Source organism: Phoenix dactylifera, chromosome 2 (genome assembly GCF_051530095.1).
Source record: "Phoenix dactylifera cultivar Ajwa chromosome 2, Ajwa_hap1_PhDact_Kaust_v1.1, whole genome shotgun sequence".
Lineage (NCBI taxonomy): Eukaryota > Viridiplantae > Streptophyta > Magnoliopsida > Arecales > Arecaceae > Phoenix > Phoenix dactylifera.
This window is the reverse complement of record NC_143191.1, coordinates 30,216,343-30,231,486: the sequence shown is the minus strand read 5'-3', so window position 1 is coordinate 30,231,486 and position 15,144 is coordinate 30,216,343. Positions and strand designations below refer to the sequence as shown.

At 37.6% G+C, this 15,144-nt stretch overlaps 1 protein-coding gene across 1 annotated transcript; it reads left to right on the top strand.

The window, feature by feature from the left end:
- Window positions 1-5,893: 5,893 nt before the first annotated feature.
- LOC103717053 (putative plastid-lipid-associated protein 2, chloroplastic) lies at window positions 5,894-15,144 on the top strand. Its single transcript, XM_008805287.6, has 3 exons — window positions 5,894-6,627; window positions 6,717-6,915; window positions 14,630-15,144. The coding sequence occupies exons 1-3, from the start codon at window positions 6,134-6,136 to the stop codon at window positions 14,939-14,941; spliced, it is 1,005 nt and encodes a 334-aa protein (XP_008803509.4). The 5' UTR covers window positions 5,894-6,133; the 3' UTR covers window positions 14,942-15,144.

The following is a 15,144-nucleotide window of genomic DNA, read 5'->3' as shown; positions in this document are numbered from 1 at the left end:
ATTATGCTAAAACTTTCATGCATGATTAACTATCAGATCTGAAACTTAAGAACTCTATTCCGATTAATCTCCGAATATCCATCGAATGGATTCTGGAGATAACTCCGTGAGGAGCCCCAAAGGAGGGTAAAACCTCGGGGAATCAGACCTAGACCCTGACTCCAAAATAAAATATTGATGTGGGATTAATACCTTTTATGATGGAAGAAACTTATGGATCTGATCCTTGACTTCGCAGCCACGCACACGAATGGCCTCTATGAGAAGTACACGCGAAGCCCTAGGTAGATCGTCTTCCGCGGGAGTGCTAGCTCGCGCAGGAACGCAGCAATGGCTGAAGCTTTCTCTTTCTAAACACTCAACCTTTGATTGTTCTTCAAGGAGATGGAGGATGGACGTGAGGAAGAAGGAGAAGAAGGGATGGAGGCCCTCAGGGAATTTTTTCAGAATTTTTTGAAACCTCTAAATATGGTATATTTTGAACCCAAGGCATGGGGGTCTTTTATAGCCAAAAGATCCCCCCACGTATCACACCTAATTTAGCCAATTAATTTGGCTGATAAAATTCCCAAAAAATTCTGGTGGTTTGACAGCTAAGAGGAGATAAACATATCCAAATTTCGTGCATTTTGGATCCCTAAAAGGTAGGAATTCATGCGTCCAAAGTTCAGCCGCAGACCACCCTATTTCATGCACCATGCAATCCCTACAAATTAGGAAATTCATCTAAATCTTTCTAGAAAGATTTAAGGCTCCATTTTTATAGGAATTATAGCCCCACGCCTCCTCTCTTCTCACGCCAATTTTTGGCCAAAAATAAAGAGGATAGGCGTAGAAAATATTGAGAATAAATTAAGGTGTCATTCTTCTCCAAGAAGATAAGGATGGGTTCCTAAAATTTAGGGATTCTTCTCCTTATCCAATTCTGATTATTTGGACTCATAATCCTCATCAAATAAGGTCTTCTAATTGATTTGGATCAAGCCCAATCCAATTGGGTCAAGTCCCATCAATTGGGTCAAGCTCAATCTACTAGGGTTGAACCCAATCCAATTAGGTCAAACCCTGATGCAGCCCAAATTGAATCATATTCAATTTGGCTCAACCTAAGCTTAATTACTCAATCAAATTGAGTTCATTAGCAATCTAATTGCTAATTAATCCTCAAATAATTCAATAATTATTTTAATGCAACTTTTGCTTAGGATAATTTGTCAATCGAATTGACCAAATTACCCCTGAATGATTCTTAATCATCAATCAGCCATTTGATCAACCTAGAAACTTCTATGCGTGTGACCTCATAGGTTCGAACCTAAGCCGGTAGTATAGGAACGTCTTCCTATACTAATCGATGTGACCATCTAGCAATGGTACCCGACGTCCGGATAGGCCGAATATATGCGAAGCAAATATTCTGGAACCCTGGACTATGGTTACTGTATAATTCAATCCCTTTGACTCCTAATGCCAGGATGACTTAGAGCTCACTGTCAACCCTATAATTAGTACATCCATTATGTGATTAACTTTAGATATCCCGTGACTCCTCACTGAGATTATCCTGGCCAAGGTTTTGCTAAATTAATCACAAGACATTATCTCCTGTTTGCAGGAGGGGTCAATTCCATCTCGACTCACAACTGACTACGCAAGCACTTGACTGCACCCAGTGACCTTCCGTCACTGAATAAAAAATTCAGGTAGTCCGGTACCAAAGTACAGTGAGTTGCTTGCTAGTCACAGGTTGCGATCTCAGGTCAGAGGGCCAAACTTATACCCATATCCACTCGGAACATCTCTCGACAGTAGAGCGTTCCGGAATTGGTCACATTCAGTGAAATGTACTCCTACACTTCACCTGTATGGCATACCAGTGTCTCCACACTCCTTGGTTAAGAGGACAACCAACGTATATGTCACACAACGACCTAATCTCGATAATGTTGTCGTCCTAGTAACAACATATCATTTGGTCGCGAACAAGTTTAAGGACTCAAAGATAAATCCTCCTTTATCATAACATAAGTCCTAAGGACTTCATCATATAAGAGTTCATTTGAAGATGAAATGATGAATAATGCCAAATAATACTTTATTAATTTGTCAATTTATTTACAAAATTCAATCATCAATATGCTGACGATTGACATTTAGGATACAATTCCCAACAGTATCTTATAGAGCAAGATGAACATTCTGTTTGAGGACATTGTAGTCACCATAATTAAACCTCTCTCAGGATGATAAATCTTACCCTTCCCATGTTGTATGAGAATTGTAAGTCCCTTTTCTTGTAGCTGTCCAACACTAAGTAGGTTATTTGTCAATCCAGGGACAGAGAACACCTCAATGATGGTCTGCATAATTCCATTCACCAGCATCTATATATTGCCTTTTCCTATCACAGCCATGCTTGAGTTATCTCCCAACTTCACAGAAGTGCTAAAACTTTCATCTAGCTTGCTGAAAAACTTCTTCTTGCCACACACATGATTGCTGCATCCTGAGTCAATAAACCATAATTCTTCTTTGCTAGCTTCCTTGACATCCTCATAGGCCATTAACAATATCTCTTCACTGACCTCAGTATAGTGTGCTTTCTCTGTCTCCTTGCTTGGACATTCATCCAGAAAATGTCCAAGCTTGTGGCAGTTATAGCACTCAATGGTAGACTTATCAAAGCTTTGTCTACTCCTACCTCGTCCTCGTCCCCGTCCTCTAAATCCGCCACGACCTCGTCCTCTTCCTCCTGATTGATCTTCATAAGTAACCTTCAAAGCTTGTTCTTTCACAACATGGCTATTCATACGATGTTCATGTACTAGAAGACTGCTCTGTAGCTCATCAATGGATAAGTTGTCTAGATCATTAGACTCCTCAATAGAGCACACAACATAGTCAAATTTTGGAGTCAGAGATCTTAGAATCTTTTCAACGACCACAACATCCGTCATCTTCTCCCCATGATTCCTCATCTTGTTTGCTACAGTAAGAGTTCGAGCAAAGTATTCATTCACAGATTCTCCTACCTTCATGTTGAGAACCTCAAATTCCTTTCGAAGTGCTTGTCGTTGTGCATGCTGCACTCTTGCGGTCCCCTGATACTTCTGCTTTAAGGAGCCCCAAATACTCTTCGCTGTATCCTTGTTCAAAATTGTTTCCAGAACTGATCGATCAATGGCTTGGAATAGATAACTCTTAACCTTCAAATCTTTCAGTTTGGCATCTTCAATTGCCTTCCTTTGTCCTTCAGAGGGTTCTACTTCTCCAGCTGTAGGAATCCCTTGTTCTATCAAGCTCCAATATTTCTTAGAGCGAAGAAAATTCTCCATGAGCATACACAATGATCATAGTGTCCATCAAGCTTTGGAATTGCTGGTTCGACAAAACTAATTTCACTTGCCATTTCCTTGCTGCTACACACTTAGAAGACTGCTGCTTCTCAGGTTTCGTTCAGACCCAGTTGTTGTGCTCTGATACCAAAATATCAAGAGAACTTTGTGCGGAAAGCAAGAAATTTGGAAGAATGATCTTATTCCATTGAATGAAGAACAGCTTGTAAATAGCCTTACAAAATAACTGAAAAACAAAGAAATGCAGCCCACGTTTAACAAACCTAAAGATGTGGTAAATTACTAAGAAATAGGTCAAATGACAACACATCCCTTAACAATAGGGAAAGTAAAACAAAACAAATAACAAACTGAACAGTAAACAATACTCTAATAACTTTAACATCCATAATCCAACATATTGCTTAGAAAAGGGCTTTAACTTTAATAATTTGGTCTCCCCCTTACTCAATATGTCTAAAGAAATAGAATATATTAATGATAGCATTAGCAGACATCTTGCTTCCATTGGCAATAGCCTTTTTCTTTCCCATCATATCATAGTTGCACACCATTAAACTTTCTTTGAATATGGACCAAATCAAAATTGCGAAACTTGAGTTAAAAACCTTGGACACATCAAAGGATGAAATAGCTCAATTCAAACTACAATGGTATAAAAGTGCAGCATAATTCTTGTTCACTTTACATCTACAAAATATGGATCTTTGAAATTTTCATCTAAGCACCATATGATTTTAATAATAAGGACTAGTAGCAAGAATAGGAAACCAGTAAATTTACATAGAAAATCACTACGGAAAAATACATGCTCTTAAACTAGTTCAAACATTTTTTTTTAAAAAAAAGGAAAAGAAGGATCAAAAGAGCGTATAAATTTCTAAAATGGGTGATGAAGAGATTATTTTCGAACCTATTTTGGAAACTTCTCCAACACCATTGAAATTTGGTCCATGCAACAAAAAATATTACCATTCAACTTATCAAATATAGGCTTGGCCTTTAAATGGCTATATAACAAAATTAAATGGAGACAAACCCATCTTTTTGTTTCGCTAAATGATGGAAACAATAATTTTAATGAGCTGCCCATTCTCCTAACATGAGAGACAGATTCTAGCACAGTCATGCTCACTTACGCTATGCACTTATACAACTCTAAATCACTCACATGCTTCATGTATTTCATAAACAAAACTTGACGCTTGGCTATATACATTATTCCGTTGATATGAACTCCTTTCTTAGACAGAGGATATTAACTTAATATATGGTTAAAAGAAATGCAAATCATAATTAAATGATAATTTTTTTAAAAAAAAATGGAACCATATGATTCAAAGTTGAAGCAATAATAAACAAAATATTCATAAAATCATGCTTTCTAAAAAATCACGGCACTAGTTAAAAGTGCATTCTACTTTTCATAATATGAATTATGATAGATTTTTAAAGTGAAAAAGACGTCGAGTCATTTTCTGACCAATTCAATTATGTTGAGTGATCCGTCTCTATCCTCCACGACTCATTTAGGCTAGGTGGGATGTTTCTAGCCTCAACCATCTTAGAAATATCCTGGGAAACTTGCTTCTTCATACACTCAACATGAAGGAACTACTCTGAGAATGAAGCAAATGTAGATGGCACGGTAAAACAAGAAGAAAAAACTCACCACAAGCAACTTTACTGCCACTGCATATCATATTTGGCTCGACAAATACATGCGCCCATCAATGGGAGAGGGTGAACGCTTGGGTGCCCACTTAAGTGCGCACACCAAGTATAGATTTATTTGGATTTGGATCATTCATAGAATTTCAAAAAATAAAAGAGCTAGTTTCCAAAACCAAATTGGAAAGGCAACCCTTCCCAAATCTTCAATACATACCTGACACTCTGTGGATAAGCTCACATCCATCCTCAAACATGGAAATTTAACATTAAGAATGATAACAGAAGATTTACCGAAAGCTACGTGGTAAAAATCAAGTTGTTACGTATCCATATCCATTTGATACTTGGCAAATGCAAATTCGACTTCACCCATAGATCGGGTACCAAAAAAAAAAATTTATATTTATTTTAAATAAATATAGATACACATGGGATGTTAAAACTATGGAAGTAGATATAGATAGAAGTGAGATAGCTAAATTTTATGTTCATAAAATAAAAAATATCATTGGATTGAAGATAAATTAAGTTAGTAATAAGTTAATATGCTAATTTATTATTTTTAAACGTTTATGAGTGTGATATAAAAGCATATAGAATTATGAAAAAAATTAGATATTCCATATGAATATAGATAAGATAGTTTGAATCCATATGTGGACTCATTTTTCTTTAATCGATATGGATATAGATATATATAGCAACGGGATGCTTAAATATATTTTTTTGTATTCGGATAAATTTAAACATAAAAATAGACCTAGATAGTTATTATTCAGTCCATCCCAAAATTGCTAATATGTTTCAGTAAAAACATATGGCATTACACGCTACATATTCAGACATTACGTATCGAACACCACAAGAAACGTGTGAACGTGGAATAATGAACCAGGCCCCGGACAAGAAGTGGGGAAATTTTCCTCGTGGCAAATGTCCATTTCTCCAATGCCTCACCGCCCGCTGGAAATAAAGCTTTATTAAGTTCGTCCACCGCTTCCATTCAACCACCAAAAAGCCAAAAAGAAGCTGAAAAGGAGCGAAGGGATCGCTTGATCGTCTCGCTATCGGTTAATCCGAGCGAAGAAGGAAGAAAAGAAGAGATGGCGGGGGTGGCGTCTTGGAACCCCTTGGCCCTGAAAGCCCCTCCGGCGGCGGCGGGACCCCTGAAAACCCCTCCGGCGGTGGCGGTCCCGCCGCACCGCCACCACCCTTCCATCCACCCCGCCTCCATCGGCGCCCCGTCGCCCCTTTTCCTGGAAGCCCCGATCTTGAGGAGCGCAGGGCGGCCACCGCTCGCCGCGGTGTCCTTCCGGCTCCGGGCGATGGCGGACGACGACGAGTGGGGCGAGGAGAGAGGGGAGGAGGAGGCGGCGGGTGGAGTGGCGGTGGCGGAGGAGGGGAAGGTGGAGCCGAGCGAGGTCGGAGAGCTGAAGCGGAAGCTCATGGATTTGCTGCGCGGGACGGACCGAGGGCTGGAGGCGTCGAGCGAGACGCGGGCGGAGATCGTGGAGCTTATCACCCAGCTGGAGGCCAAGAACCCCACACCTGCCCCCACCGAGGCCCTCACCCTCCTCAACGGCAAATGGATCCTCACGTACGACCCCATATCTAAATCCAACCCTCCCCTTTACATGTAAAATAGTTTGCTCTGACGGAAAAATGGGAGAATTGAATTGATTGCAGGTATACTTCGTTCTCGCAGCTGTTCCCGCTGTTGGGGTCGGGGAGGCTGCCGGAGCTGGTGAAGGTGGAGGAGATATCGCAAACGATCGACTCTGAGAACTTTACAGTGCAGAATTCGGTACAATTTGCAGGGCCACTTGCCACCACCTCTGTCACCACCAATGCTAAGTTCGAAGTCCGAAGCCCCAAGCGCGTGCAGGTGATGACCGACAATCTCCTAAGGAAATCATCTCTGATTACTATCTTTCACTAACTGCTGCTCTGTCTTCTGTGTAATTCTTGGGCTATTCCTAGTTTATTCAATCAAACACCAAGTAAATGATTCATGACTTTATTCCTATTGGACATACAGATAGTTTTAGTGCTTTCTTGGGCTGCAAATGAATTCAAGTTGTTCATGAGCACCTCAGGCTGACCTTGATAACATGTCTGTTCAAATTAGGGATACTCCTGCGCTTAATAACAGTATGGTTCAAGCTTGCTCAATTAAGAAACGAAACAAGCTTCTTGCTTTAGCTGATCGTGGCTTGAGGTGGCTAGATCTTCAACACATCTCTGATACAAAATGATGGTACTTGAACGATCTAAAGCTCCGATCAGCTCTGGTTGTTTCCCACCTTATGCCACACACCATATCTTGTACTTTGTTCCCTCAAGCTAGGAGCAATAGTGCCAGAGTTAAGCTATCGTGGCTTTGTTTAATTTTGTTGGATGGTATAGGCTGTGGGATGGTTATATGAGTCACCTATCCAAGTCAACTTCACTCAGGTTTTGACATGATGTTTATTAGTATGTGGATCACTCATTCAAGTCTAGTTGCTAGGTTTAACAAGTTGGCCTATCCTCAAAGAGGAGGGGGAAAAGAGGATGGTCAATAACTCTTTCAACTTCATTTTTTCAGTAATAACCACATTGCACTATAGTTTTTTTCTGAGGTGATGAGGTGGCTTTCCTTAATAGTGTTCTAATTATTTTTGACATGTTTTTCTGGCACAGATATTAGTGATTCATATCCATCTAATTATAGGAAACCATATCCTGTTGATGAATCAGTATATTATAATGAGTAATGATTACTTTGTAGTAAATCAAGTATTTTCTTGTTTATAGCTCAACTCCCATTGTATAGAGGCATCCAGAGTTTAAGAAGATCAACTAAATAGAACACCTGATGGGCGAATTGCTAGTATGGACAAATAATTGGAACACTGTCATTAGAAATCATGATCAGATTGGGCACCTACTTTGTGGAGGATCACAATGCTAACATCTAGTGGACTTCAAATTGTTAAACAATAAGAGGTGAATGAGAAAATAGGCTCCAAAGTGACCCACTTGGAAGGTTGCTTCTTAGAAGAGGTGTGTCTCTTCAAAAGAGTTGCATCAAAAGAGATACATCTATTCATTTGTATGGATGCATCTTTTTATTTAAAAGACATGACTATTCGTAGGGATGTATCTATTCATTTGAATAGAAAAGACATGTCTCTTCACTTGATGTCTGTTTTGGAAAGTTACCATGAATTCTATAAATAGGGCCCTCCTCCAACCATTTGAAAACTGAATTTTTCAATTCATTTAGTTCTCTCATTCTAGAGTTCTTAGAGAGCATTAGTGAGTTCATTCAAAGAGAGTACAAAAAGTCGGTATTTTGGTTTGCCGTACAAACAAATTGGTGTGCTTCTTTTGTTTGTGAAGATCATTGTATCCTAGGAGGCAGACACTCAAGAGATCCAAAGCACCTGTATGGAGGGTGAAATCTGCCTTAAGGACATAGTGTCAAACACTAGCCTTGATCTTACATAGTTGTGATAAATCTTCATTTGAGGTCATTTTTATTTATTCATCTATTTAATATTCAATTTATTTTACAAATTTACAATACACATAAACAACAATCTTAAAACAGACTTTCCCACTTTGTATATTGTGTATATTGTGATTTTGTGTTTATTTAATTTCTTGCAAATAGTTTTATATATACACTTTATAATTCTGTTTGCAAAATTTGTTCATTGTTGGTTTGCATTTATTTGACAAACTAAATTTTGATATTACTTATTCTAATTTGTGATTATTGATTTATTTAGTAATTTGAGATGGCTTTAAGTTCAAGCAATATGGTGCCTACCGCCATTCCTATTGCCTCACATGTGAGCCATGGAGAGAATTCCGAAAAGTTCAATGGGAATGATTTCAAGAGATGGCAACAAAAAATATTGTTTTATCTCATTACGTTGAATCTTGTGAAGATTCTTCGTGAAGAGGCTCCTATTCTTACTGAGGGTGAAGAGAATGCTCAAACTGTAGCTGCTGTAGAAGGATGGAAGCATTTTGATTTTCTATGCAAAAACTACATTCTGAATGGATTGGACAACACATTATATAATGTGTATAGTCCTCTCAAGTCGGCAAAGGAACTATAGGAATCATTGGACAAAAAGTACAAAATGGAAGATGCCGGAGCAAAATTCATTGTGGGCAAATTCCTGGACTACAAGATGGTCGACTCCAAGGATGTCATAAGCCAAGTTCAAGATCTCCAAGTGATCATCCATGACATTCATGCTGAAGGGATGGTACTGAGTCTTTTCAAGTGGCTGCAATTATTGAAAAATTATCACCACTTTGGAAGGATTTCAAAAATTATCTCAAGCATAAGCGCAAGGAGATAAAACTTGAAGACTTGATTGTTAGATTGAGAATTGAGGAAGACAACCAAAATTCTGAGAAAAAGGTTGGAAACCATTCCATGGAGTCCAAGGCTCATGTGGTGGAAGAGGGACAAATGACCAACAAAAGAAAAAGAAAGAATAATGATCAACAAGATGCCAAGAGTGGCAATGCAAAGAGGTTCAAGGGAAATTGTTATGTGTGCAACAAACCTTGCCATCGTGCTAAGGATTGTCGCCACCGAAAGGCACAAGAGAATTTCAAAAAGAAGTTTTCATAAGCTAATATAATCGAGGTGGACAAGCTAGCTTCGAATGTTGCAGAATTAAGTTTTTCTGCTGTCATTTCTGAAGCAAATTTGGTTTCCAATACCAAGACATAGTGGGTGGACACTGGGGCTACTCGACACATATGTTCCGACAAGAACATGTTCACCTCCTATGAAATAGTTAGTGGTAAAAAACTATTCATGGGTAATTCTGCTACTTCAAAAGTTGAAGGCAAAGGCAAGGTTATATTGAAGATGACTTTGGAAAAAGAACTCTCTCTAAATGAAATGCTGCACGTGCTTGATATCAGAAAGAACCTCGTATCTGGGTCATTGTTGAGTAAAAATGGCTTTAAGTTGGTTTTTGAGTCTGACAAATTTGTACTCACTAAGGGTGGGATTTATTTAGGCAAAGGGTACATGAGTGAAGGGCTCTTTAAGATGAGTATAATGATTGTTGTACCATCTATTAATAATAAGAATTTATCTTCTGCTTATATTGTTGAGTCCTCAAATGTGTGGCATGGTATATTAGGACATGTTAACTTTGATCCTATGCGTAGGTTGGTAGGTTTAGACTTATTGTCTAAATTTGATATTGATACTGTCATAAATGTGAGACTTGTATAGAATCAAAATTAACAAGATCCTCTTTTCATTCAATTGAAAGAAGTACCGGACCTCTAAAATTGATACATACTGACATATGTGATTTGAAAAATATTCCAGAGGAGGAAAAAAATATTTTATTACTTTTATTGATGATTGCACAAGGTACTGCTATGTGTATTTGCTTAGAAGCAAAGATGAGGCATTGGATATGTTTGTCCAATACAAGGATGAAGTTGAAAATCAACTTAGCAAAAGGATTAAGACAATTAGAAGTGATAGAGGTGGTGAATATGATTCACCGCTTAATAAGTTCTGTCAAGAACATGGCATTATTCACCAAACTACTGCGCCTTATTCATCTCAGCAAAACGGTGTTGCTGAAAGAAATAATAGAACTCTAAAAGAGATGATGAATGCTATGTTGATAAGTTCAGGATTACCTCAGAACTTGTGGGGGGAAGCTTTGCTTTCTGCAAGTTACATACTCAACAAGTTACCCCATAAGAAAACAAACAAAACCCCTTATGAAGCATGGAAAGGTAGAAGACCTTCCTACAAATATTTAAAAGTATGGGGGTGTTTGGCTAAGGTAATGGTTCCTACTCCCAACAAGAGCAAAATAGGACCTAAAACTGTTGATTACATATTTATTGGATATGCAAATAACAGCAGTGCATATAGATTTCTTGTGTATAAATCTGATAATTTTAAAATACATGTCAATATAATTATTGAATCTAAAAATGCATTATTTTTTGAGAATATTTTTTCATGCAAAAATACAAGTGATACAAGTTATCATAAAAGAACTTATGATGCTGCGACTAGTGAAATGGATCATGAGTCCACAGAGATTGAAAGAGGCAATGAAATTTGACGCAATAAGAGGGCAAAGACTGCAAAGTCATTTGGTCCTGATTTTCTAATATATTTGTTAGAAAATGAGCCTCAAAGCTTCAAGAAAGCGATGTACACTCCTGAAGCTCCTTTTTGGAAAGAAGCTATTAATAGTGAAATTGAATCCATTAGGCAAAATCACATCTGGGAATTGGTAAATCTTTCACCGGGAAGTAAACCTTTGGGTAGTAAATGGATTTTCAAAATGAAAATGAAAGTTGATGGATCAATTGATAAATACAAAGCTAGACTTGTAGCAAAGAGTTATAAGCAAAAGGAAGGTATTGATTATTTTGATACATACTCGTCTGTTACGAGGATGACATCCATTCGTATGCTAATTGCTATTGCGACATTGTATAACCTTGAAATACGTCCAATGGATGTTAAAATAGTTTTCCTAAATGGTGATTTAAATGAGGAGATTTATATGGAACAACCTGAAGGGACCATTGTTCCGGGACAAGAGAAAAAAGTGTGCAAACTTGTTAAATCCCTATATGGATTAAAACAAGCATCGAAGCAATGACATGAGAAATTTGACAAACATATGATCACAAATGGATTTAAAATCAATGAATGTGATAAATGTGTTTATGTCAAAAATGATGGCCAAGCCTATGTTATTGTTTGTCTCTATGTGGATAATATGATCATTTTGGGTAGTAATAATGAAATCATTAAAACTACCAAGAGAATGCTATCCAGTAAATTGACATGAAGAATTTAGGTATTTCAGATGTTATATTAGGAATTAAGCTTTCTAAAACATCTGATGGACTTGTATTATCTCAATCTCACTATATTGAGAAAATACTTGAAAAGTTCAACAAAGAAGATAACAATATAGCTAGAACACCTGTTGATATAAATCTTTATTTAGCCAAAAATACTGGAGAGTGCATTTCTCAAGTGGAATACTCTCGTATAATTGGTAGTCTAATGTATGTCATGAACTGCACTAGACCCGATATAGCATACTCAGTTAGCAAATTGAGTAGATATACGAGTAATCCTAGAGCTGATCATTGGAAGGCAATCATTAAAGTGCTTAGATATTTGAAATACACTCTCAACTTTGTTTTGCACTATACAAGATATCCAGCTATACTTGAGGGATACAGTGACACAAATTGGATATCTGATACCAAAAATACAAAATCCACAAGTGGTTATGTATTTACACTTGGTGGTGGTGTTGTGTCTTGGAAATCCTCTAAGCAAACTTGTATTGCAAGATCCACAATGAAATCTGAATTTATTGCTTTAGATAAAGCAGGAGAAGAAGGAAAGTGGCTTCGTCATTTTCTAGAGGATATTCCAATATGGCCAAAACCTGTGCCAGCAATATATATACATTGCGATAGCCAATCGGCAATAGGAAGGGAACAGAGTAATATGTATAATGGTAAGTTTCGACATATCCGTCGAAGACATAATACCATAAGGCAATTGCTCTCAAATGGAATTATATCCATAGACTACATAAAGTCTAAAGAGAATCTTGCGGATCTGCTTACTAAAGGTTTAACTAGAGAGCAAGTAAATTACACATTGAGGGGAATGGGATTAAAGTCTATAATTAAAGAGTCATTATAATGGCAATCCAACCGAGATGACTGAAGATCCCAAGATCTAGGTTCAAAGGGACAACTGAATTATGTGTGGCTTAACGTGAGCACTAGGGAGACAAAATCTCCAACCCATTTCTAAGATTAACTAGTGTTGCTTGTAGTGTTTATACGGGTAAGCTTTACTTTTAATGAACTCTTATATCTTGAAAATTCAAGTGGGATATAGCAGGATATTCCTAATAAGAGTCACCTCTATGAGTGTGAAGGGGCGCTTCTATAAGAATTTTTATAAGGCTGAATTTTCTAGAGCACTCATGAATACCAGGAGTTGTTTAGGGCCAAAATGAATACAATCATGAGAATCAACTATGCTAGAAAAGAGACTGTGTGAAGTCTATTCGATCCGATTTACTTAATCAGCTGAATAGTTCAAGACATCATGTTCACTATTTAGCCAGTTTATCCGATAATCTTTAACTAGAGAATGTTTAAGGCCAAAAGCTACCTATCTCGATGCAGAATCTTTTCGCAATGTACTCTTTTAAGTATCTGCATTGTCATTTATATACATTTAGCCAATTTTCTATTCATGTGGGGGATTGTTAAATAATAAGAGGTGAATGAGAAAATAGGCTCCAAAGTGACCCACTTGAAAGGTTGCTTCTTAGAAGAGGTGTGTTTCTTCAAAATAGTTGCATCAAAAGAGATGCATCTATTTATTTGTATGGATGCATCTTTTCATTGGAAAGACATGAACTCTATAAATAGAGCCTTCCTCCAACCATTTGAAAACCGAATTTATTCGTAGGGATGTATCTATTCATTTGAAAAGAAAAGACATGTCTCTTCACTTGGTGTTTGTTCTGGAAAGTCACCATGAACTCTATAAATAGAGCCTTCCTCCAACCATTTGAAAACCGAATTTTTCAATTCATTTAGTTCTCTCATTCTAGAGTTCTTAGAGAGCATTAGTGAGTTCATTCAAAGAGAGTACAAAAACTCAATTTTTGGTTCGCCGTACAAACAAAGTGGTGTGCTCCTTTTGTTTGTGAAGATTATTGTATCCTGGGAGGCAGACACTCAAGAGATCCAAAGCACCTGTGTGGAGGGCGAAATCTGCCTTAAGGACATAGTGTCAAACACTAGCCTTGATCATACATAGTTATGATAAATCTTCATTTGAGGTCAGCTTTATTTATTCATCTATTTATTATTCAATTTATTTTACAAATTTACAATGCACAAAAACAACACAAATTTCCCACATCAGTTGTGAGGTTTTGTTTTTTCTGATTCCACTGGATTTTTATGCTTTAGTTCTATGTAAATCATCTGGATTACCGAAAAACAAAAGAGATCATGCTCCGATGACCAATTAGAGGTTGCTGTTGTGTAAACAAAACCTGAGAGTCACAAGCAAGTACCATTTGAGTTGGAACTGGTGCTTCAACTTATTTTGGTAGAAAATTATAAAGATTTATCTTATAATGTTTTATGTTATTGTGAATCGAAATAGTGAGAGGATGCTGGAGAAGAGAGACTTTTCTTCAACTCCCCCCCTCCACACAGGCACACTCTTTTGTTTTCTGTGCGCACGCATGCATTTGCATCTGCACGCTTGCTGATGCTCATATTTGCCTATATATGAAACTTTTGGTATGGAAAATGAATAACCCTTTTTTCTTTGGAGTTAGGACAATAAAGAATGCTGGTATAAACACAATAGATGCTGATATTCCAGAAAAGCAACTAAAATATGCAAGTACAATCATCGAGTACAATAGCAATTACAAATTACTAGCTTTTGCTTCTGTATCATTTCTGATAAGGTATCTTAAACATTCAGCAACAGTAATCCTATGATAATGGATAACTGGTATTCTTTCCAGATAAAATTTGAGGAAGGCATTATTGGCACTCCACAGCTAACAGACTCCATCGTTATACCCGAAAAGGTGGAGTTCCTGGGACAGAATATTGACCTCTCTCCTTTCAAGGGTGTGATCACTTCAGTCCAGGATGCAGCATCATCAGTGGCTAGAACAATCTCTGGACAACCGCCATTGAAGATCCCAATCAACAACAACAATGCACAGTCCTGGTTGCTAACCACCTACCTCGATGAGGAGCTTAGAGTCTCAAGAGGTGATGGTGGCAGCGTCTACGTTCTCGTCAAGGAAGGTAGCTCGCTTTTGAACTAGAGGCACTCCTACCATTTTAGCTTCCTCAGAAAAGAGAGATGTCCTCAAGCCATGTTCATGGTGCATGAGCATACTGTATTTTGGTAGAATATAGTTATTAGGAGCCGTGCTCCTTTCCCTTGTGTGCGTGCTTTGATAGTAAAGTATTATACAATGAAATCTTAAGAATTTCTTGGTGAATAAAGGGGAAAAACTTATGAGCA